Source organism: Cyprinodon tularosa, unplaced genomic scaffold (assembly GCF_016077235.1).
Source record: "Cyprinodon tularosa strain WSP-4 unplaced genomic scaffold, ASM1607723v1 ctg14, whole genome shotgun sequence".
Taxonomy (NCBI): domain Eukaryota; kingdom Metazoa; phylum Chordata; class Actinopteri; order Cyprinodontiformes; family Cyprinodontidae; genus Cyprinodon; species Cyprinodon tularosa.
This window is the reverse complement of record NW_024038220.1, coordinates 2,260,441-2,287,040: the sequence shown is the minus strand read 5'-3', so window position 1 is coordinate 2,287,040 and position 26,600 is coordinate 2,260,441. Positions and strand designations below refer to the sequence as shown.

Below are 26,600 nucleotides of genomic sequence, written 5' to 3'. Positions count from 1 at the left end.
GGGGAGGAAGAGGAGAGCAAGTGAAGGGTTTGTTCATAAACACACTGCTGTGCCAACATTAATCATGTAGGCTCTCGTAAAATCATTAGAGCTGATCATTCGCAGTCAGACGCTTCACAATGACACAGAGCTGACTACAAGATGCAAGAAGGCCAATTTTAAGGTAACCCAGTGGGCAAAAGATGTCAATTAAACATCAATTTGACATCAAACACCGATATCAAATTGTTATCAAAAAACGTAAATCAAATTGACATCAGTCCTTTGATATCAATTTGATGTATGTCAAATAATGATTTTATTTATGTCATTTTGACATTATTTCAATGTCAAGCTTTTGTAAAATTTCACTCAAATAATGATATTGATGTTATTTTGACATTGTTTTTAAGTCAAACATTTGAAAATAAAAACATTTAAAAATATGCACAGACGGAAAGATTCTGCAACGTTTTGTATTGCAAACAGACTTGGCTTCATTTGTGAAAGCCCTTTGGGAAACTCCTCCAACTCCCATTGTCATTGTGAACACTGCACACCATGAAATTGCATTTATGCCTCACCCGTGCAAGGGGTGACTGGAGGAGGATGGGGGAGAGCGCTGGTTAGCTCCCCCCACCAACCTGGCGGGTCGGGAGTCGAACCGGTAACCTTTGGGATCCAAGTCTGACACCCTAACCGCTCACCCACGACTGCCCGACATGTACTTAGATAAATGTGCGGTCTCATTGGACCTTCATTAGGATTAAAAAAAAAAGTTCCTTTGAGGAGGAAATGGCCTAAACAAACCCAATTCTGTTTGAAATACAAGACAGCTGTATTGCAGTTCTGCAGTGTTTCATGCATGGCCTTTAAAATAGCAATTCTGTAAAGTATATTGTCAATAGTTCTAATATTAATCATTTTTGGATCATCTAAACTAAGTTGATGTTCTACAATTGCTATTTTTTTCGGGTTGCAAAAAAAAAAATTTTTTTTATAAAAAATAAAATAAAATAATTGGTAATTCAAAAATGTTTTTTGAAATATAATGCATTTCCCCACTTTTGGTGGTCAAATGGTGCATGTATTTTCAGCATGAATAACACAACCAAGATTTTAATAGCTTCATGCTTGTTGCAAGTCCCTTATCCCAAGATGCTTTGTGACATCAATATGACATCAATTCAATACCTTATTCCCAGACATCAAATCAACGTCAACGTTTTTGTGCAGAGATATTGTTTTAAGTTCAAATATGTTTATTAGCAATATGAGGCAGTATTTGGATGCTAGATTGATTTATTGGTTGGACCTTTTTACAACTATAAGCTTCTGTAGAATAATTATCATGGAAGTCAAAATCTTGACCAATCTTCAACATCAAATTGATGTAACGGTGCCCACTGGGAAACTACAAGCCGACAGATGGACACAGAAACCTGTGTTGGTTATTTTGTAACAAATCCAGTTAATAATATCCATGTTTTCTACATGGTTATGTTTACTACTCTAAATGTATCTGCCTATGCTCCTGCATCCCATTAGACAGTATCAAGTCACTTCTCTATTCAAAAAGCATTCAAGGGCTTAATGCTTTCATTTAACTCTCTAAAGCCTAATACAAGACATATAGTAATGCTTTAAAGAACAAAAACTAATTTATTAAAATAGACACTTTTGAAATTTTAATAAAAAAAAAAATCTGGTAATGAATCTATTGCAGTTAACAAAATAAAATTAAGTGCAGTAAGATGTAACAATAACATAGATAATTTAACTTGTGCACCTAAAGTATAACAGCCCATTTAAAAATTTTTGACCAAAGTCAAGAAAAAATGTATGAATGTTAAACTGAATTGAATTCATATTTGACAGTCCTCAGCCATTTCAAACATGGCAGTGATACATCAAGCAAACTGCTTTTTAGAAGGAGAGTACAGCCATTTTAGATGTTTGAATAAATGTAGTGCTCTCTGCTTTAATATTTATATAGAATTCAACTTTATCCTCCTGTATAGAACATAAGACAAGTTAAAAGTAAAGAATCAACACTGCTTACTGTGATTATGAAAACATAACAGATTTATACAGACTCATGGCTTAGAAGTAGGGTTGTCAAAAGTATCGATACTCAAAAAAGTATCGATACTAAAACGTTGTATCCGTATACAATACTCATTTTCAAAAGTATCGATACAGCCATCTAAGGTGCAGAATAGTGGAAAATGCACTTTCTGAACACTGTGTGATTGAATAATTCTGTGCATTTTTCAGTTTCAGACTGAAAAACATCTGCAAAACATAGTCATTTTATCAAGCTTGCTTAATATTGTGCACAGCATACAACCTCAAAATATTATTCTTATTGTTTTTTTATTTATTTCTTGTATTTTTTTAGTAATGAAAATATTTCTGTTGAATTTTAGAGACTTTGTTTTTATTCTTGTGGTATCGAAAAGGGTATCGAGTATCGAATATTTTATTTAGTATCGGTATCGAGTTGAAAAGTTTAGTATTGTGACAACACTACTTAGAAGGCACACATAGTATGCAGAGAACTATTGGAAATGCTTTGAGGAAATATAATATACCCTTAAAAAAATTTTTCCCAAATGATAGAATATCCTTCGATAGAAAATATATTACCTATAAATATCGTACGTACATAAACTGTGAATAGTGTCAGACCAGTGTACAAAATGGGCTGATGGTTTGATTGTTGGGAGGAAGTTTTGTGTGAATGTGAGGAGTGTAAGCCTCATTAAAGAAGCACAAGCTCCAGAGTTTTTGCAGACGTTTTCCGGCCCTTTTAAAAAGGTGAAATTACATCAATGTCGTGCACATGCATGGAAGTAGTGAAAAATCATTGCAGTCCATTTCTGCACATCTGCATATGTCTTTTATTTACTGTAGAGGCGCCATGTCATCTGATGAAAGAAAGTCAAAAAAATTTCAGTTATTTTGAACAGAGCATCTAAACTCTGTTTTTATTCCCAGGGTAGATCTGAGCTTCCCTTCTTGTTGAAAGCTTCCCCAATATTTATTGTTATCTTAGTCCACCGCCATTCAGACCCTAATATGGCCCTTATTTGTTGCAAGGGTTTATTTTTTTCCCTAGTGTGAAGTCTGTAACAGGGCTGGAGGTGCACTTCTTGCTGGTCTTTTGTGATCCATCTTCACAAACCATCTTCCCTGTTCTCCAACTGCGGCAGACACTCAACAAAGTCGCCAGGTGAACAACAGCAGGTAACGCCCACACACTGGCTCTCGTGAACTAATGGAGACAACAGAGGAAACTGTGGTTTATGGAGGACAGCTTATTTTCCATGCATTACAGGCACTTATGGGAAAGAGAAAAATACATTTTTACCTTTTAAACTCGTGCAATTCACCTTTAAAGCAAAATAGGTTGCTTTTGTATCAAGGAAGACACAGCTAATATTGTATGGCTCTAATAAACTATTTTTTTCAGTGAAAAAGAACACTCTTCCGTGCAGTGGAGGATTTCAATACAGGTGGTGCGGTGTGCCATCCTAGACAGCTTTAAGCTGGGATGAGCTGAAGGGAAACAAAGTTTTTTTTTTCTGCTTCCCTCCACATCTTGTCAGAGTAAGTGGGCCCTCCCCCCTTTTTACAGAAAGCCAAGATGCATTGGGCAAAAAGAGGGCCACCCAGAGCTCAATTTATGCATGGACCACTACTGCTTTGTGGATATTATTGTGTGTATTGGCTTTGATTTATGTGACTAATCAAACAGCAATTTGTATCTGTCTCTGTGTTCTTATGTGAAAAAAAAATGCTTACTACATATTGATGATTGCATCTAGAATGCTTGAACAGCAGCATTGATTAATATGCAATTATTTATTATTTCATTACAGCATTTAGCAGAACTATTTTTTTTTTCATGACAAAAATACTTAAAATAGTGATAATTTAGCAAATATGGCTTTAGATTTGTTTCATCTTGGAGGGGAATTCCTTTATATTGCATTAAAAATAACAGCAGGTTAAATTGCATCTCTTCTGTATTTTGCACACTGTACTATTCCTCTAATAAAAGACTTTAAAATGTTTCTGCTGGTGTTTGCAAGAGCATCTAGCAGAATAATTGGATAACAATTCCCAGTCAGTGAAATTACTCTGAAGAGCAGCAGGCTCTTGACATGGCGTGCAGTACGAGTATAGATCAAAAGCTCAGTGGATAACAAAGAAAGGGTTGAATCAGTGCACCTTCTGTTTACACGTACCCGCCTTGACTCAAGAGTTGCACTCTATTATGAGATGCGGACCCTAGGGTATTGCAGATCGGTGGTCAAAGCACCGGAGTCTGAGTGCTGGAGCTGACTGTGAAATCACCAGGCTGTCGTACCTCTACAGCTTCAGCTACTGATCCCTGAGCTATGAAAGCATTAGAGACTTTCAAAGACAGTCTGATCTGAGGCAAAGACAAAACTTTGACCCATGTGGGAAAAAAGAAGTAGATTTGCTTCTTTTAATTTTGCAAACTCTTAGTGTTGAGTCTTCTTACTCTTCTGATTTTCTTTTCTCTAATTTCCCGGCTCTATGAATTGAAGCCAGTTTCCTCTTCACTCAGTTGTTCATGTCTAGGTTCAGCACTTCAGCAGAAAGCTTCCTTATCTATTGTAAAGTTCACTTGTGCAGAAAACTACAAAAATAAACTGTGAGGTGATGCCATTTCCCTTCAAATGCTCTATCTTTACCCATGGCACCTGGGGAGCGAGAGGCTAAATGGTGAGGTTTTGATACAGGGAGCAGCGTGGGACATTTTTCATGTTGTCAGAGTTCCCGCAGGGGGGTCCACATATGCCCACAGCTCTCAGCATCCATAGGCCATCACTGCAGCAGGCGGGCCAATGAAACCCACTCACTGCAGTGAAAGGATGCAAACTGTCACTCGCACACACGCGGGTAATTTCCCCACAGGAGGCCCGAGGCCTGAAAGGGGCACATACTGTTCGAACGAGACATTCAAACGGAACATATGGGGCCAGAGCAGACACACTTTATGTCAGATGTTGGTGTTCTGTCTGCGTACATGTACTAAGAAAAACAGGAATGTCAGGGGAGATGCCAGGCAGATAAAGATGAGATATGATGAGAAAGTCCTCAACGGAACGGCCTATGATGGTTTTATCAACGCTCATCATCATCAGCATCAGGGTGTAACTGTAGAGTCCAATCAGAAACTATCTTAACAGCAAGGCCAGAGCTCTTGTTTTTGTTTTTTTACTAAAGAAATGTGGATTCAACAATAATAAATTATTTTTATTGAAAAAATGCACAGCAATCACTGCATAAACCCCCAAACTGAACGATATCAATTGTGTTTGCATAGTGATGCCTTTCCAGGGCTTTAAACAGTCATTTATGCCTCACATGCCTCAGTATTTATTTTACTCAAGAAAAATAAATAAATCCTCACAGATCTATTGACTAAATTCTAGAAAATGAAAGCTTAAATGCTCATTGCTTGATTGATGTAACTATTTTTTTTTGTAATCTAAAATCAAATTTATTCTAAGTGATGAAATTATAAGTATCTGCACTTGTATTTCAACTAACTGAGTGGTTTTTAGAAGTTGTAATTTATACCACAGTTAATTTCTTTTACACTAAGCTTGATCTAGATTAAGCCGTGTAGAATTTAAACACCAGGGTGATCTTTAAACTCAAATTCACCATTTTTAAAGGAAAACTGTAGTGTTGTCATAAAAAGTGAGAATTTTTTTATCTTGTTTGATTTGAGACTTATCCTAATGAGTTGTGCTATGATTGGTCTAATGATATAAAATCTGACAATTTTCTGCTTGGCACCATTGTCACCATAGCATAGTGAGCTCTTCTGACATGTAGCAACATCTCAAATAGTGTAAAAGAGTCGTGGTCAGCTCTGGTGTTTGTTGTAATTATGGATTGTCATCAGAAGCTGCTGTGTGTGTATGAGTGAGCAGGAATATGAGGAATATCAGGGTAAATATGGATGCAGGAGAGTTTCGTAATGAATGTTGAAAACCACAGGGGAAGAGCACTAGCACCTCTTTTACATCATTGTGTCTATAACTCCATTTATATGGCAAAACTATTGCAGATGCATATGGAAGAACCTTCCAGCTTCCAGAGATTGGAGTATTCTTAATCTGAGCTCCACTTAAGCCAAGCTGCCAATGATTTTGGAACATAATGAAGATGACAACACTACAATTTGAAATCTGAGACCATTTATATATTATATAAGATGTAGCAATGGCAAAAAGTAGGTTACTACATTCTATGTAAATGCCCTGTTTACACTAATAGAGATTTACTTACTCATGCCAAATGCTTTAAGATGCTGACCAGCTTGGAAAGTCAGGTCTGCTTTCGATTATTCCAGCTTATAATTATCTGACCAGGGCATTGACAGACTGTGCAGAAAGCATTGATCTTAAAACGTGGTGAAAAAAAGGAAACTTGATGCTAACAGTAACACACTCAATGTAGCAAATCACCCTTCCTCCTCATAAATTATATTCAATTAAACAGCCAGACAACAGAGCAGCATTAGCTTTAGCTTTTCATTAAATTATTTTTTTCCAACAGATTTTATGGTAAAGTATGTTTTAATAACAGGTTTAGAAAGGCCCAAAAGGCATAGTAGTACATTCTATTTTAAACTGCAACTGATGCAACTGAACAAAAACTATAATTTGGACTTTTAATTTTATATATGTTTTAATTAGTTCTTCAAACCAACATTATCTGTCTGTCTGTCTATCATACTGAAGGTGAAGCAGAAAATAAAAAAATAATAGGTAACGTTGGTTTAAATGACTGAATTAACTAACTTTTGCTGATTAAGGTAACAAGGAGATACCATGACAGTGTTAAATCTTCAAAAATAACCACTAAAGCAATTATTTAAGCACTTCTCTGGAAGAGATCATTGAATTAGTATTTCAATCGATTTCATAACCATGAATACTAACAGACTAAAGTTTTATTTTTTTTCTTTTCACTGTTACTCCATACTGTCATCATGCTTTTATGGAACAATGTGACGATTCAAATCTTTGCTAATTATAGACTAATGGCTAAAACAATTTCTTTCTAATATAACATACAGTTAATTACTGATATTTTAAAAGCTTGATATATTTACCAACCTCATTGCATGAGACTATCCAATGAAGAACATGTCCAATAGAAGGGAACTAAAGATTGTTTGAAACAAACTAATCAGGCTTTGACAAATATATCAATGAATCAGGAATGAATGAATGCTTAAGCTGTTAGTACATGAAAAACTGAGATCAATAGATTTCCTTAAGGAATCAGCCACCAAGCAAACAACCAAACAGAATGCATTTTCACAGAGTATGATCAGTAATCATTGTGGGCAAATATGGACTCCTGTGATCAGGACAAAAAAATACCAATTTAAAGATAATATGGTTTTATGCTGAAGTCAAATACACTGGCATGTGCAATGATGCATAGTGAGAACTGCATTGTTGAGAAAGTATTACTCATACTCCTATTTTAACTTGAAATTACACAGGAAAACACTCCCAGAGAGAGGTCTTTGGAAAAAAGCATGACACGAGCCTCCATGAAAAGCCTCAGCATACTGTGAAATGTGACGCAGAAGAAACTATAAAACAAATGAAAGAATTTTAAATAAAAACATTATGGAGTAATAGAATCTATTTTTACAGCTACCTAGAGGCAATGACAGCCTGAGACACTAAACAAGTGCTACATTGTGATATCATCAGCTGCATGTCTGAAACAGTTTTTTATTTCTTTAATGGGACAAGAAATAAGATTGGATAAGAAAAATGTAACTACAACAGACAGAGATGGCATATTTGACAATTAAAGGATGGAAACATTAAAAATTAAATAGTATATATCAGTTGGACAATGCAGGGGACTTTAACCTCTCCAACATGGCCAAAGTCCTGATTTATTTTTTTAATTCATCGCTTCTCCAAATCACCTAAATCTATTGTATTCTCCTTGACATGTCATGAAAGGTTTGTGTGATAAAGCATTTATCACAGTCAAATGGAACAAGTATGATTACAAAATATGCAGAACTGGAGTTGGAAAAACCTTGAATCTATACTTCAGATGTCGTTTTTAGTTAAAGGATTTTGTTGAGCTAATGGCGAGGATTATTAGCCTTAAAAATGAGAGAGAGAAGACAGAGGTGAATCCAGTTGGATTTGTAGAGCTGTCAGCTTCATCCTTCTGATCCACACTACAGACCACTGTTTAATGCTTTGCTACACACACACTCATTTGTCAAGTAGTTCCAAAACCACACGTCACGTTGAGAATGCAATTTTTTTTCTTTATGAGGTTAATGGCTAGAGACAGGGGGAAAAGTTTTTTTGAGTCCCTTCTTACTGCCTTTTCATTAACCTCCCTCTTACACCTCCACCACCTATACTGCCACTTCAAACACACCAGCAGAGGATAGAAAAACTTAAAAGACAATTCTCAACAGAACTGGGCAAATGTTATTAGTGACACCGAAGGAATAAAGCAATTTTTTTAATCAATTTCATCCACCTGTTTTCATTCTCTCCTGAAAAGCTGTGCTTTCATGTTATATTCAGCCCCCACAGAGGGGTCACAAACTGTAATCCTAGCTGCTTGTAATTACCCCCATCAAACCAAGGAGCCTCTTCAGCAGGGATTTGCCAGTGCAGCCTACCCCCCAAACAAATGTCAGATCTAGCAGATAAAAAAAGCATTCAGGAAGAATGTGACCGACTCCCAAATTCTCAAGCCTATAATCATCCCTCCGAAAAGCTGATCTTGCTGGGGAGGGGGGCGGGTTGTTGGGGAGCTGGGGGGCTGTAAAGCATTGAATTGAAGCCAACTGGCTACTTTAACAATGAGTAGCAGATACGAACCAAGCTTGGCCTCTAAACTGCATAACAGTGATGCCACAGCAGCAACAGCGCTCCCCTGCGACTAAATGAGCTTCTAAAGTGACACAACATCTAAAGTGAAATATGTGCAAGAGGGCGACCTGGGTCGTCTGTGAAAGAAGGCAGCCTTCACTGGGGAGGAAAGCAATTCTGTTTTAGGAGAGAAGGGGGCAGACGTTCAGCAGGTAGGAAGTAGAAAAAACTGAAATGTTCATGTGTCGCCCATTTGCATATGGAATTTACCCATACATTGAAGCCATTTTATAGGAGCAATGCACATTGAATCACTTAGATTCATCACACACAGACATGAGCATGTGTGTAACGATCAATTAGATAAACAAGACTCTAAGCATACTTGCTTTAAATTTTCCAGCATTGATTTAATTGATTATGAGGTGGAATTAATAGAAAAGCTAAATTTAACTGTAGAAGGGGAAAAGATCGAAGGAATTTTTCCCTTTTCTTTTTGACACTCTTTTTAAATAATAAAAACAAATATCAATGAAACTATCAAGGTTTCTATTGAAGCCCAGCAGAGCAGGCCCATTAACTCAGCCCACACAAATGATAAGTGGATGTTCATTTTCCCACATAATCTGACACAAGATGGAGTTAAGCACGCAAATGAGGTGGAAACATTTCCTGCAAGGAGAAATAAGCTACTGTGGGAATTAACACTTGTTTATCATTAAAAAAAAACTGTGATTCTGAAACCTTGTTGAAAGGTAATGCAGGTTTGGGAGCCTGAACATTAATGTTTAGGAAACTGATTAAATACCAGAAAGAAAAAAGGAAAAACAACAACAAAAAAATCTTAATTTTAAATTAATGGGATATAATGGGGATTTTCTTCAAATATCTTTGCTCAGTGCAATTTACAGCATTCACATATTCATCTACTGCTTATTTTAGCTTAAAAAAAAAGATCTTAAACACTATAAATCATTGACAACTTGGCTTCAATGTGCAATTTAGTGAACTGCTGTATCAGAGAGGGGAGATCAGATTTTTTCACGGACCTTTTAAAGAGCTGCAAAGGTGAGAGACATATTTTACAGCAGAGGAGCGCCTTATTATCCAAAATAGCCAACAACTTTCTATATTAAATATGGGAAGTTGTGCAGATTTTAGCATCAAAAACTCCAGGTTGGAGTTTGCATGAGAGCTTAAAAAAAAAAAAAAAAAAAACTTAATTAAAAAAATCCAGCCGACAATTATGATCGATTAGTTAAATTAATTAATTCAATTAAATTTGCAGATCCCGTTATTTATTATTATATTAATATATATATATTTTATATTTAACCACTTTTTTGGGATAATTCGCCCTATTCTCAGCGTCTCCCCAGCAGCAGCTCAAAGCACCCTTCTCATAATGCACATTGACTGGACAGTGCGCCGGTTCCTTTCTACACATTTTAATGAGCCATCTATGTTTGAGCGCAATCACAAGGTGCTCAACACTTACCGATCAGCATCGTGCTTCCAGGAGCGCGTCCGAGTCTCTCCAGCTCGGAGTGTCACCTTGCGTAAAAGTCGATGTGAAAATTTTTACGCACTTTTGTCCCCAGGGAGATGGGACACGCACGGCGCGCAGGTGAGACCAGGAGACTTCCTATAGTCGCGCAGAGAATCGAAATATACCAGAGACGCTTCTTGGCGACTTCTCTCCCTCTAATATTTCCGATATATATCCTTTTTCTCTGGTAGGTCTGGTCACCAATCCTCTCGAAATATTCCGCCGATGCGCGTTCTTCTCAAGTCAAAATCCGCACGTTGGTGCTGCTGCTCCGCTTTGCCTGAAGGAGGCGAGAAATGGGCTTGTTGGGGAGAAGCTGAGTCTAATTGTCTGTTCCTTCTCGCTCTCTCTTTGCACTGACTCTCCTTGTCATTCTTTCCTCTCCCTCCTTTTTCAACTAAGAAACCTTTAAACTTTGCTGCTATTTTGTTTGCACTCATTAAACCTGACCGACCTGGCAGCACTAGCCCTATGGGTTTGAGACCCTTGTGATAAAGAAACAAGTGCAAATCTTTGATGACAGAGGCATCAGCAAGGGTGAGAAAAAGATTTTTAGGGAAAGCATTCCATTTGTGCTTCTAAAAAAAGATGATTTCTGTGCACTTCCCTGCCTTGTTTGCATGACAGTGTGTGAGAGAGGCTGTGAAGGATGCTTTGCCACAATCATGTCTCCAGTCAGCGTGCTACTCCTTATTCTGTTCTCTTGTTGGTGGATCTTTTGGAAAAAGCTAAGCCATTTAAGAAGTCTCTGACAAATTAGTCAGAAAGGCTTATATGTTTGCTTGAAATCCTGATGTCTTGTGAAATAATTTTATCCTATTTTATCAGCCTCTCCTACTTTGAGAACCTGAAATGAAACACAGCACGCCCAATTTCTTTTAGATCCCACCTGCTTGTAATTTAATCTCACTATAAATTGATCTTCAGAACCCTAAGACATTTTTATTTTTTCTTGAAATGACATGCTCCAATTAAAATCAGTGTATCTCTGCAGCCACAAGCTCAACTTGAACACATTTGAGTCAAATAAAAGAAAACACGTGAGATTATTGGAGATGTGTAAATTCTAGTATATGTGTTACTGATTAAGAGTAAATTAAGATGGCACAGCAACATTTCAAACCTCGCCTGAAAAAAAGTACTTTCAGCATCACCATCAACTATCTGAAATTATGGTTAGGATGCCATTACTGTCCAACAAACTAAAGTATAACATGATGTCATTGTTTATGCAAAGCTCTCTCCTTCTAAAGTGAAGCTAAACAGAATTACAAAGATGTTTTTTTTTTTTACAATAAGTTCAGGCAAGGTTTCCATTTGCCATTTTGGCACATTTGGCACCATCTGTGCCATCCAAATATTTCATGTAGACAAATGTATTTTTCATTACTAGAACGCTAATGGTGATGAGTAGAGTTGAATCCAAAGGTTTTGGGCAACTATTTGAAAATACAACCACATACGAACCCAAACACATATATCTGCTCCCTCACAGTTTTCCACCACCTGTCTGTGAGTGTAGTCATGCATGGACATAACTCTGCAAAGGAGGGGTTGATTTTGGTGAATAATAGGTCAATCAATATTTAAGAGCCAGTAGAAGGAATCTAGATGCAGATGTGAAAGATTGACAGTGATTACAGCCAATCAGAGCCAAGAAGTCTTGGTCAGGCACATGGATTGGTGGCTTTAAAGGCAAGCTATGGGTCCTGAAGACATGTGGGTATGCCACACATTTTTTTTCCTCTCTGCTTTTGATTGAGATTACTTTCAAGCAAGACTGTTTGGATTTATCAATAGAGAAACAGCAGAGGTAAGATATATTTTTAAAACCAGTTTCTGGCTAAGTGGTTTCTTCTCTTGCTGTTTATTGGGTTGGATCTCTGCAATGGTTTGTTTTAGATGAAACTGAAGCACATGAATTGATTCAAATGAGTGTCTGCTTTCATTTGACATCTATATTGTGGTGGTCTGATGTTGGGTTGTGGCTGTGGAGACATAAATATTGTTCATAGGTTGTCATTTTTTTTCTACATCATTAATTTTGTTTGGGTATAACTTTGGTTGTGTTTTGCAAACAAGATTTGTGCCTCCTTATAGCCTAGATTCAATTGTTTAAATTGAAATGATAAATTGCAAATTTCTTTGTCATTAATGCATCATTTATCGCTGTCTTTTTTTGAGTAACTATGATAAGGTACCTTAAAAGGTTCAAAGTTAAAGGTTTCAGAGGTTTGATTGAGCATATTACTGAACAATGTCATGAACAAGAAACATGGCAGAATGTGGAGGATTAAAAAGCATGGTTTATTTTCAAAACAACAACCTGTCCTTTAAAAATATGATACAGCTCAGTGAATCATCGAAAAATCTAACTAATATGGTGTAAACATGGTCATTTATCTAAACTAAGAGACTGAGCAAACAAGTTAAGAAGATAATGGTTTGCAGCAATACTTGGCAGGTGAGTTGGCAGAATCACATAGCCCATATGCTTGTTAGTCATGTGCTCAACAAATCTGCCTTTTGTGAAAGTCACAAGAAAAGAAATTGTTGACAAAAGAACATAATATTTTAGTTTAGGCCCCAAAACGATCTACATTAATATACCAAGCAGCGGCCTGGCTTATTTAACTTGAATATTGCAACCACAGAGGAAAAACTCTGGTCATGTGAGGAGTCCAGCATTACTTTATATATTTGCCTTTGAGCCAGGCTGAACCTTATCATCTGGGTTGTTATCATGAGCCTATTAAAACTATTACCTGGTGTCTACAGTATTTGCTTTAAAATGAACTATTTCACAAATGTGATCTCACTTTCAGTCTGCTGCCCACTTTCTCCCAAAACAGCTCATCCGTCTAAATTTTTACCCCCTCAAATTCAGCACTCAACATTTTCCATTTTCCCATACTTGCTGGTTTTGCATAAATGCCAGCTGCTGTGCTCATGCTGTCATGGGGTGGGCGGATCTTTCTGGCCAATGCCTCTCACCTGCCTCTGCCTAATTTCACACTTGTCTACTGCTAATCAATGCACAATGCTTGTTTCCTGCCAGTTTGTTACCATGTACCTCAGACTGCAGTTACACTATGTGTGAAAGTGGAGCATGGCAGCAGGGACAGGTTGTAATGATCAGACTGCTGATGGAGAGTTCCTTTTAAACCATGAAATATTGCGTCTGACAGAGTGTTATGTGGGGCATGAGCCACCTTTCTCCTTCGATCCAGGTCTCTGTTCGAAGGCGCTTGCAGAGGCAGCAGCGGTCCCAGAAATCTCTCCCTGAGGCAGGGCAAAGGACATGGGGGCAGCTGGGTTGTCCCGCTGCCTCATGCCAAGCATCGGCCTGCGGGCTGGCATGTCAGAGCCAGGGCTAATTAGAAACACGGGAACGACTCCAGGCCTGACATCAGAGAGCCTCAGCCAAAAATGATTTGTTCTAGCCTATTTGTTCAAAGGATAGAAGACAAATACAACTCCACATCAGCATGAATCTGAAACTGAAAAAGGGATTAGATATTTCAATTGTGCTCAAAAAAGATACTTAAAATTTTAAAACATCAATAATAGGTCTATATTTTTATAGTCTAAATGTTTTGATATAGGAAAAAAATCCTGACTCCACCTGGTGGTGCTGCTGCAGGGGCAGTTGCTGTGAATCACTTTCTGTTGGAACCTAATCTTATATAAACTAGTTGCATTTTTTTTTATTCTTTGTGGTTTGGGAAAGTTGTTCCTTTTGGTCTATTTCTATGATCCCAACCCTACAGACATGTCAACTAATGGTGCTGTTTGAAGCTGCAATCCTATCCAGATGTAGCCTAAAGTTTCACATACACTTTGCGTGCCAGGAAAATAGAAGAGGAGAACAAGGTTTTTGGCAAGTTGTATTTCTTACTACTAATGCTTTACAAGGATTGTTGTGCCTTTTTACACCATGTGGCATTCCAGTCAAACTACAATTTAGAGTATTTATATTATAATAACACAAAAATATAGATATCTTTTATAATAATATATAATCAAAGTATTTTTAGCACATCCTGGGTACCATTCTTAATCCCTTTAATAATAAGAAAACAAAGAATTTTAGAAAAAAAAAAAACATTCATCCTCCTCCAAAGTCTGGAGGCCATGTTCTGAAAGCCATGCTCTTACTTTCTACATAACTAAAAACAACCCCCCCCCCAAAAAAAATAAATAAATAAATAAAAAAAACAACGCAAAACCCTTTTCGCATTTCTTACTGCAGTTTAGGTGTTTCAATAGCTGCATTTCCATTACAAATGTGTGCAAAACTATGTCAATATTCCACACTCTGAAAATGCGAATTTACGTAATTGTGGTACTTCCAAACGAATAAAATTAAAATTGCACTTCACTATGTTTTCCCCACATGATCATTTTGAAAAAACATATCAGCAGCAGAAGTAAGCGCATGAGATATATACACAGCTCTATTGGGCTCCATCATTCTCCAACTAGTTGCGGTCTTTTTCCTTGTCTTTTTACAAGCCAGTAAGGTCTAGTTGCATATCTTGTGACTTGGTTCATATGAAAAAAGTATTTCCTGACTGAAAAACCACCTCTTTGAAGAGTAGAAACTTTTTATTGAAAAACATGTGTTTCAATCAAAATTGCAGTGTTTCCATTGATAAATTGTTTTTTTTTTTTTTTTTTACAATTTGAGCATTTTGTTGGTAATTGAAACGCACTTAGTCTCTGTCTCCTTTGATCACGTCAAATTAGTTAATAATAACTGCTTATAAGATCATAATCATTTGTAATCTCCCTGCTTTGGTGAACACCATATATTTCCCTGGTAAATGAGATCTCAAACCATGTTTAAATTGAATAGTCTTTTTACCCACAATCAACATCAGCAGTCTTCCAATCAAATTAAAAACTTCTAGGGTGTTGCTGTCCATGGTACTGGACAGGGACTTAGTTATTAAAACAAAACATTCAAAAAGTTCTAGAGCAGTAACACAACTGACGTGACATAATCTGTCAACCAATCCTAGAAGCTCATCAATAACTGACCAATCGAGTGATATCGATTCAACCTGAATTAAAACGGCCCTCCCCTGCAGGAGCACATACTGGTATTACCAGGATTTTGCATTGGGAAGGCACAGAATAGAAAATTAGAATAGAATTTAACTTTATTGTCATTAAATTGTCAAGTACAAAGCAACAAAACTCACTCTCTGCATTTAACCCATCTCCTTTGGAGCAATGGTCTGCCATTTGCTGCTCCAGGGAAGCAGTGTGGGGTTAAAGGTCTTGCTCAGGAACCCAGAGTGCAGGCTGTGGGGACCAAACGATGTCATTCTCAGAGCACAAGCGCACTGCTCTAACCACTAGGCCAACACTCCACTCCACTCCACTCCACAGAAGAAAAAAAATTAAATACAAATATTTACCAAAAATTTGTTATCGGGGAACATTCAGAGACATATTACCCAAAGTATCTAGAGGATGGATAGCAGCTAGTTTTATTTCCAAAAGCAAAAATGTAAAAGATGAAAACAAGCTTTCTGCCAAAGACAAGAGCAGCTCAACACAACAGCTATAAACAGGAGCCACCGGTTTTCTGCAAACTGGTAACAAACTTGATTAATTACAAATGCTTGAGGTAATAAATTACTGAAGGCAATATGCTGGCATGGTCTTTAAACATTGGTACACAGCCCCCTTTTGTGACAAGTTCCAATGACACCAGTGTTGTGAAGGTGAATGGGAGAAGATGAAAGGCATGGTAGTCTCTCACCGCAATTGCATGACTATTTTGTTTAGAGTCCTAATGTGTTCTGAGATAAAAAAAAAATATATAAATATTACGGTTACCTTGGTAATGCATCAGTGACTGCACAGACGTAACAAAGTACCTAGGTGAACAAGAGTGTGCAATACATCACGCCCAGAGTATACAACCCCAATCACTCTCTCATGAACTGACTTAATGGACCTTATAGAGGCAAATGCAGTGAATAGAGGAAAACAGGTTTCACATGTCAGACAATTGTAAGGGCATGTTTTGGAATGAAAAAAAAAAAAAAAAAAAAAATAATATATATATATATATATATATATATATATATATATATATATATATATATATATATATATATATAGTTTATTGTTTAACTTGCACAATGATCCTTTAATATGTTGGCATGTATGCAACATTATTAAACCTCTTCTGACATATAATTACAATTAAAAGAAAAATCTAAACAGAAAAATAACAACAACCTAAAGTAAAACAAGCTTATGTGAAATGAAAGAAAATAAGGCAGAACAAACAATTGTATCACCATTTCAGACTTCCTGAGATATGCACAAATTGATTTATGCATTTTTTTTTTTTTTGCTGCTCCTTTCCACTGTACCAGTTGTTTTTTGATGTTGCATGTGCACTTATGAAGGCCGGCTACTGTTAAGCCCCTGAATCTGAGGAAAGGGGAGAAAAATTAGAAAAGAGCGTTGTGACTTTAAAATCCAACACAGATAGTTTAGAAACAATCTGGAATAAGTGTAAAGTGCAGTTTATAAATGCTGTTAGACTGCATGTGGCTGCATCTGACCCAGTGTGCAGCCATGAGTGGTTATGAATGAGGGCTTTAAAGCAGGCAGGCGGTCTCCCCCTTTTTCAGGGAACTGCATACATTAACTTACTCTTTGGGTGGTATTCAGTACCAGAAAATACTGGCTCATTTTAACTCCTGCCAATACAAGTCAGTGATTCACTGATATTTGCATCAATGACACCAGTATGATCCTGCAGGTTGGGTAAATGTTTTCTATGTAACTTCCTCTTTCATCAGCTTTTAAAATTAATATCTCTAGTTCTTAACGTCATAGCAATCTTCTCTAACATAGAACACCACAACGGTTTTAAGAAAATTTTACTTTACATTTTCCAGTCCTACAGGTTAACACTCATTAAACACCAGATAAAAGAGTCAATAAAAAATCTTAATACTTCACACTCTTGTTTGCATCAGTTAAAGGTATGAATTTGAACTGTGCAATTGTTCCATCCAATCATGCAGCTGTTTGAGGTGGTGGAAGTACCTGGCATTCACTAAACGATTACTAGCTCATTCTCATAATCACTGTCAAGCTTTATCCTTTTGCCAGCATCCATCATGTGATCATCACAAGACAAGTCTGGCTCAACCAGATTAGTCTGATCTCATGCAACCAAAATATTTAGGAATAAGTTCTATCTTCCAAAAGTCACTCATCCATTTAGTTTTTTTTTCCTAACAACTGCCGAAAAGTTAATTTCTTGTGATCCACTATGTAAATAGACAGCAGAATAATATCTTTTCCCCTCAAGCCTGCTTTAAGAAAACATTTATTAAAGTATTCCAAATTTTTATACTGATCTGTTTTTATTGCCAATGTATGTAAGAATAGCACATCACTGGATACTACCTTCAAAATAAAAAGATTATTGGATTTTAGTTTCTTATAAAACTTTGTCATTATTTGATTTTTAGACAGTGTGTTTCCATTTACAGCAGCACTAGTTAATGTTCTTTTGTGTTAAATTTCATACACAAAACCATGAAAAGTCAAACCACTTAAGTCTGTAATTTGTATTTCCAAAAAGCAGTTTCAGGCTTTAGTAGGAGGCCTTTTTAGGTGTAGTTACTATGGTTACAGGTGTTTTTCCTAACCCATCACACATTTGTGGAAAAATGCAACGCTAAGTCCTAGTGCTCCACTGTAATTCAATAGAAGGACTGCAGAGTGTGCAAAGACTAGGAAATCCTATTTTAATAAAAGGTAGGCGAAGATCCAATGGAATATGGTACTGAATTATTTTTTTGTTTAAAGATCTAGGAGGTCTATGGAGATTTCATATAAACAGAAATGTATGAAGTAGATCCAGAGCTGTCAGATTGAAACCCCTTAATTTATTTATTTTTCTGTTTTGTTTTGTTCATCCAAAGGCTAGATATCTATTCATGCATTTTATCACAGCTAAACATAATATAGTTGACATACATCATAGAACATTTATAAAAGTTTAATTGCATATGTCATATTTGTTCAGAACAAACCATCTACTACTAGTATGTATGTCCAGATAAATGCCCAACAAGGAGTTTCTCTTTGTAAATGGAGGACACTGAATATGAAGTTGACGCCGATAGACCATTAAGAAGCTGTCCGAACCGCTGTGAGTCAAGTATCTATGGTGATGAGGGAATGACCCTGGAGAAAACAGAAGGTTAGGCTGTCACTCTAAGATTTAATGACATTGTATTTTCTGCCTACAATGGAGTTCTTTTCTGCACTTTCCCACAAGGAATGTTCAATACGGAGAAAAACATTCCGGGATTAATAGGTTATTAGTGAACAAAACTATATTTGAATTTAAAAAAAGGATAGCTTTATTGTGCTTTATTATTTTAGATAGAAAAAAATAATGAACAAATAGAAAATGTAACTATGAAACAACTTTTCTTAACATTTAGGTCAGCACCTCACAATTTTTCCACAGGCCAACAAAGTAGTCGTGGGAGGTCTTACATAAACAAAGTAAAAGATTGCTGTCAGTTGTGCGGGCATGAAAAGTCTTGTTTCTGCTTCATCTAAATGAGTAAACTGTACGTGCAACTGGTAGGTTGGGAATTAATTTAAATGAAAAACGATGTTCTGCCATGGGGTTGAAGGTATTAATGATAAGAATTATTTAAAAATAAAAGCAATTTCAATCATAAAATTAAATTACACTAACAATAGATATTATTTGTAGTGAACTTTAAATAACCGTCTCAAAGTGCTACAAACAAAACGAAAAAGATGAACGAGCAACAGTCAGATTTACAGCTATAACACACCATAAACAGCTGGATTTATCTCCACAACTAGTCAAAAGGTCTGCATGACCCAGTAGGTTGCAAAACAAGGTTGCAAACATAACTGTGCTTTAAGCAAAGCATGAAAAATAACTTTTGAGAGCAAAAAAGGAGACATAAGTTTAGGCTGCTAATACATCACAAGAAAGAAGAACCCAGCCCTGTCTTAGGCGATCTCACTGCTTGTTCTCTACATTTTTATACCAGTTAGGTGACTGGATGGGCATTAAGTTAGGAAAATCCCCTCTTATTTCAGGTTGGGAAATTTGCAAAGTGATCTGTTATAAATTGGTAATTTTGAGTGGTCAGCCAAGACATAGAGACAATATTTTAAAAAATGCCTCCTCTGACATTATGCAGCTGTTGTCTTGTCTTGTACAGATATAATGTAAGCTACAGTGGATGGGAATTCAGCAGCTGAGCTTCTCATGAAGTGTGAATATTCAGAGGCAAAGCAAAAGTTTTACTGTTCTTGAAACCAGAACAAAAAAAATTACTAATTCTTGCAGATGCTTTCCCTCTCTTGAGGGCGGCTCTAGAGTGCCGCTAGGCAAAGGTTGAGTTTCTAGCAAGTGTTTTTGGAGAAATCAGTGGACTGAGAAGGTCACTGTAAGTGTACAAGTATGCAAATCTGCAGTACTTAAAAAAATCAGAACTTTTGTTTACATTCCCATTGTTAAAACCAATCAGATGTGTTTGTAGCCTACAGTAAAGGAGCCCAGCAGAGAAAAGCTTATTAAAATCAAAATGGAAGAAAGAGGACATTATGTTGACAAATGATCCACAGAATGGTTTTGTGTTGGTTAATGTATTTTTAGTTATAAACATGCCACGATATTCAAGTTCAGTCATGTTTATTTATTTGTTTATTTATTTTCTATTACATTTTGGTTTTATTGCATGTGGAAATGCTTCTAATTAATTAATTTCTAACAACCTGCACAGACGTCTTTCTCCGCGACTAATATTATGCTATTATTGCTATTTTATTATATATACAACGTCTGTCTCTCCTTCCTCTGTCATTGTACCAGTTGTACCTTTATTTCCACAATGACCACAGGAAGGTTTGCTTGAGGTTTAAACTTGGCTGTCACACTTTTTGAAAAAATGACACATAAAAATGTTCTTTGAGGTCTGATAAATTACTTTTCATGCAATAAGTGTATTATGCATATTGTCCACCCATGAATATTTGCAGGTAGGTATTAGGATACGATTTGGATATTTAATGAAGGCATATTTGCAAAAAGGATTTTTTTTTTTGCACTTCAAATTTATGATTTACTAATAGATGGTCTATCACATAAAACTAAATGAAATGTCTTCTTGTTTTTAATTTTAATATAGTAAGATGGGAGGAAGGTTGGGGGGAGGGCACTGAGATCCTTGTAACAGGGTAGAACTTGTAACCCTGGGGGGTTAGTTTGGAGAACAGTGGGTGAAAGCAGCTCATGATGTCGCCTGTTTAGGAGCTGATGGAGGTGGGACAGAAAATTAGCCATGAAACATGGAGATTTCTGCTGTCACCTGAGAGGGTGATGCTGATATACTGTGTCATGCAGCACTAATACCATGTGACATGGGCTTAGATGTGGCTGTTGGGCATTGTTGAATCTTTTCTCTATGTCAACATCCTCATACACACAAAGTAGTATCAATCGTTTATAGAAAGTTGCAAAATTCTCTTTCCAGTGAATTTAGTAAACTATGAATTTCCAGCTGTTGTGTAATGATATGAAATGTTTTATTTTGCATTTAAAAATATATCTGACCCCTTTCAAACATAGATATTTTTTAAATAAAATTATATATATGTATATATATAAAAACTGAAATATATATATATAATTCAGTTTTTAAATATATATATATAAAAACTGAATTTTATATATATATATATATATATATATATATATATATATATATATATATATATATATATATATATTCTTGAACATTCTGGTTTTGTAAAAGATTGGTTAAAGATTCTTTAAACTCCTCAAAAATGTTAAGTTTGACTACATAAAGTCATAGTTTTGACAGCACATAACTGAATAAAATTTAAATTAGAAAGTAAATCACTACCTGCGAATGATTCCAGAAATCCCTAAAACATATAAATCAAATCACCTCTAAAGTTACAGTAAACTTCTTCCCTCTCTTTACATGATAACTCAGTTATATATTTTTTCATGTTTCATAAGTAGATTATTTTCAAAATTTAGACTGAAAGACTTAATTCAGCATTACCTCTCATTCAACCTCCCTCTGATGATTCAGTGTTGTAAGCCTTTTAGCCCTGTGCACGCCTCAGCCATAGCCAATCATTATCTAGGAATCCGATTTAAAAAGACTGTTCCTCCAATGGCTTGTCCTCCTCCATCCCATCTCCACCATTATCCTCCTTTTTATCTGGCTCCCTACCTCCTTTGACCTCCATTCCACCACCAGTCAGGAGGCAGGGGAGACGTATCTATCCTAATTAATCTGCTCAATTATAACATCATTATTTTCTATGCTAATGTCAGTCTAAATCCTTCCAGGTTGAATTGTTCTTCCTAATTGGATACATTTCAGGAATTAAGAAAAGGAAAAAATGTAGAATGTTGTGCTAAAGTTATGTGCCTCTTAAAAAAAATTCAATAGAAATAAACAACATGTGAAATAAACTAGAGAATTAAACTCATTTTTTGATAAAATCTGGATCATTGAGCATAGTCTTTATACAATTTTTAATTCTAGTAAATTATTTTCAATTAATATTTTAAATCACATGGAGATAACCTAAGTTAATAGCAAACACAATATAGAAATGATTGGTGCAGTGGGTAGTGCTGCTGCCTTGCAGCAAGAAGGTTCCGGGTTCAGTTCCCAGCTCGGGGTCTTTCTTCATGGAGTTTGCTTGTTCTCCCCGAGCATGTGCGGGTTCTCTCTGGGTACTCCGGCTTCCTCCCACAGTCCAAAAACATGACTGTAAATTCTCCTTAGGCGTGCGTGTAAATGGTTGTTTGTCTCTGTTTTGCCCTGCGACCTGTCCAGAGTATAGCCTACCCTGCCCTTTGCCTGAAGACAGCTGGAGGTAGGCACTAGCCTCTCCTGCAACCTCCCCTCATACTTTCTGCTGCATCATGCTGAGACGATGGAGCAAAAAGTGTGAGGGGAAAATGGATGGATTCATTTATTCCTGCAAAAGGTGTCTTCTATTACAAAGAAAAAGTTTTCCTTTGCTGAACTGTTTTAAATATAGCCACACTGAGGCTGTTTTGAACCTAAAGGAGCTCTTTAAGGTCACTGTCGTCCTGCAAAGTGCATTTCGGATGAAGGTGGCAAACTGATGAGCAAAATAACACTCCAGGGTTTCCTGCTAGGAGGAAGGTCACTTTTTTTTGTCCAACGAATTACACACAACAGCATCATACCTGAAAGCATCCTGTGATCAAGAGTCAGTTTTACTAGAGCCAGATTAATTGAGAGCGTCATCAGGATTTAAACATAGGCAGCGAGTGAGTCATGAGATTACTGTAACACCAACACTGGTATCAGAACACACTATAGGTGCAATGGTACAAGTATAAGCCACTTGCGTGATTCTTTGTCAACTTTATGATTTAACAGAGATCTTTCTAACTGTAATAATTATCTGTATTTGCCTTGTTTACACCAGGAAAAAAATGACATAGACTCCTGAAAGAACTGCCACGGTGGTTCACCTAACATCTAAAAGGAAAGCATTTATAATTACTGTCCATATCCTTTTACTTGCTGAATAATGAGACAGAATAAGGATGGTTTGTTTAGAAAAGCGTTTTACTTCGTAGAATGCATTTATGAGGCATCTTTAAATTAAAACCAGAAATGACACTTGACACAGAAGGTGATGCAACTATAAATGTGTGACCGATGCCTCTTTTGTGTCCTATATTCCCTCAAACTGAGCATCTGTTTAGTGTTTCCACATAGCTTGGCATCTCACCACTTTGGCATGTTTCATACTAAAACAAAGATCAAACAAAACAGAAAACATTGTTTTTGTGGAGGCTTAAAAGACAAAAACAAAAATAAAGCACAATCTCTCCATAAATCACATTATGCTTGCAGAGTCAAGTTTTAGGTCTTGCAGCATCTTTTTCCACAGAAAAAAAAATAAAGTGAGATGTCAGTCCTTATTCAACTTAGAATGCATTCAAAAATATAATTTTGACATATGCAACACTATGCAAACTGATTACCATATTACAAGTGTAACTTTATCTGCTACTCTGCTTCCATTTTTGGATCGTGCTAAAAAAGGAATTGCTGGAAGAAAACCTTTAAGCATTTCTCTAAGCTGCAGAACTCATGTATGAGTGTGGTCCATCACAATTACTCATGATTTAACAAGTGGCATGAATGCTTTTTCACATGGGGCCAGATCATTTCGGACATTTTTTTTCTTAACAGATGACAAAATTAGCAAACTACATTATGTATTAATCCCAGTCAGCTTTAGTACTAAAACACATTTAGAAGGAGGATAAGTAACATTTAAGTTTAACCAGACAAAAAATAATTTATTAAAACATTTGTAAGGAAAAAAGCAGTTTTTCTATCCTCTGTATAAGATATGGGTGCATGAGTGTTGTGGAATGCATAGGGGCATACTGTAGTTCACAGGTAAATTGTACTATTAAGGTTGTAGGTAGAGGACTGACCTGAGTGTATAGCAGAAAAGACTGTTGAGCCATATTTTAAGTGTAATAATTTTCTTGTCTTAAATTAATTTAAACCCTAATTGTATATAAACCTTTATTGAAAATAAAAATAAAGAAACTACTGAGATGTTGACAGTTTTGTTTGCCATTCAAAGAGGTTGGAACATTTTGTAAAAGTTGACAAAGTGGGAGAAAATTCCAGTATTTAAACAAAGTTTGACCAAGATAAATGACTCCCTGTTTGACTGATGATGGGATCATAGAAGCATGAACAAATAGGAAGAAACTCAAAGTGACAATGTAAAGATCCACCTAGGAAAGATGTTACTGAATCATTAACCTGCTGTATTTTTATTTGTGCCTCACAATGAATGATAGACATTTTATGCCATTTACCAACATTCAACAGCAGTTCATTGCTTTGATGTTTTTATTGTAAGCAGATATAAGAAACGTAAATTTTTTATACCTGAAGATGTGAAAATGTTCTCATAAAAGGCCTCCTATAAACAGTATTATAAAGTTTATCTCAAAGTAGTTCTATATATTGATGACAGTTTAGCTGCGGTGATGTTGATGGATGCCTGAATAGTTGAAACTATTTTTTATTAGTCCTTTTTAGAAATCTCAGCATGCTTTTCATGTTTCAGTCAAGGTCCACGCTAAAGGAAAGTTTGACAAATGGAAATGATTTTGAATTTATTTTTCTAACCAAAACCACAAGGCAGAGAGCAATGAATGACAGGCTAATTTATGGACTAGAAAAAAGGGAAAGCTCACCTTGTCTGTGCTGCTTCGAGCCACCGGCCTCCTCATTAGAGCCGACTCTGCCAACCTGCCACCGAAACTTGGAAGGTAATGATAGGCAGCTTGGCTCAAGAGGCAAAAAGCCATCCATCTTTCTTCTTAATGCTTTCTCTAAACTAACAATTTTCTTTTCTGTTAACCATTTCATCCTGCAGCACTTCCCCCACAAACAGTTCCTCAATTCATTTCTTCTTTGTGTCTGCACTTTCTCTTCTTCAGATTCTCTGACAGACTCACTTTACCTGAAAGAAGAACACTAAGCTCCCAAACTCATACTGAAAACTCTGTCTCTCTTTTTCAGTCCTGTCAATTTACCAACTTCTTCCAATCCTCTCATCACTTAAAATCTCTCTTCTGTAAATTCTGACCAACAAACAAATGAATGAAAGATCGGTGGATGGGAAGGCCGTAGGAGAGTAGCCGGATGGCCGGCTACCTGACTGACAGGAGGACCAGGGAGCAATGAGAAGGTCTGCTTTGTGGAGCCGCTGCAATTTAAAAAGGAGCTGGACTGGTAAGACAGGTGTCAATGTTTGACTTTAGATTCCACATCAGTGCTTCAGCAAAAACATTTCTGATTGTATTCATTGAGAAATTACAGACCAGGGTTTTTGTTTATTAATTCAACATCAGTAAAACGTAAAATTAAACCCTGCTTGCAAAGAAATTTTCAAGGATGTGTTGTTGCTATACCAGGAGAGAATATGGAAAAAAGCATGGTTAAATCTAAACTAGTTACATGGAAATTTGTTTTGCTACGTGGAATTTAGCTAAAATATAAGGGTAATTAAGAAGTAACTTTGAGCCGGCATTTTATGGCACTTATAACGGTAAAGAAAAGTAGGTCACTTTAAAAATGATTTGGATTTTACGCTTTTGTTGCAATTAAAAGTTCCATATCATCAACCTGCAGGATACCTACAGTGTGCTGCCAAATATTGCATATCCATGAAGTTTTTTTGTAACTGGGATATTAATTTAGTTTCAATTCAATTCCATTTGTTTATATAGCACCAATTCACAACACATGTCATCTCAAGGCACTTTACAGTTCAGCAGATCATCCAGTCAAATTGATTCAATGTTTTCTATCTAAGAAAAACCAGCTGATTGCATCGACTCATTGACTAGAACACAATCCCTTACACTAAGCATGCTTGTAGCGACAGTGAAAAGGAAAAACTCCCTTTTTAACAGGAAGAAACCTCCAGCAGAACCAGGCTCAGAGTGAGCGGCGGAGACAAAAGCAGAGATACAAAAAGCAGCTGTAAAAGGCGTCCCTGTCTATGAAACACACAGCCAGGCAGACGAGCTCTGAGCCAGCTCCCATGTCAGAGGATGAAGAGAGCACATCCAGCCAGTCACAGTCAAAATTACAGTTAACAGTGCTGTGATGAGTATTATTATTATTATTAGATAGTATTGTGCAACTCTTACTGTTACTACAGTAGTTTGAAAAAGAATACAAAAAACAACTTTGCACATGCAGGAAAAGATTGGATCGTGTGCAATAAATGATTGCTATAAACTGCTTTACAACAAAGCCTAAACACAGCCTAAGGATGTTAGCGTTTAATTTTATAAAGAAAAGGGAGCTAGAAGTGATCAAATGTGTTTGCTACCTTCAAAAAAGCCCAAAACCAAATGCTTTAATTTTGGGCACAAAATCTCATTACTTTAAGCTGCTCAACATACAAAATTAGTTACTGATGTGATGCTATTAAAAGACATGCATCAAACTGTGTCAAACATTCAGAGTATAAGAATCAAC

The 26,600-nt window shown here is 36.4% G+C and overlaps 1 protein-coding gene across 2 annotated transcripts in view; it reads right to left on the bottom strand.

The window, feature by feature from the left end:
* znf385c (zinc finger protein 385C) overlaps positions 1-26,600 on the bottom strand; it is a 142,672-nt gene that overhangs the window by 74,662 nt on the left and 41,410 nt on the right. Inside the window, exon 1 of one of the 2 annotated variants that reach the window (XM_038278313.1) lies at positions 10,399-10,920. The exons of the other annotated variant lie outside the window; for it this stretch is intronic. Within the exon in view, the coding sequence (XP_038134241.1) occupies positions 10,399-10,408 (10 nt within the window). The 5' untranslated portion in view covers positions 10,409-10,920. Of the gene's footprint in view, positions 1-10,398; positions 10,921-26,600 lie in introns of those variants that run through there. 2 annotated transcript variants of the gene reach the window in all.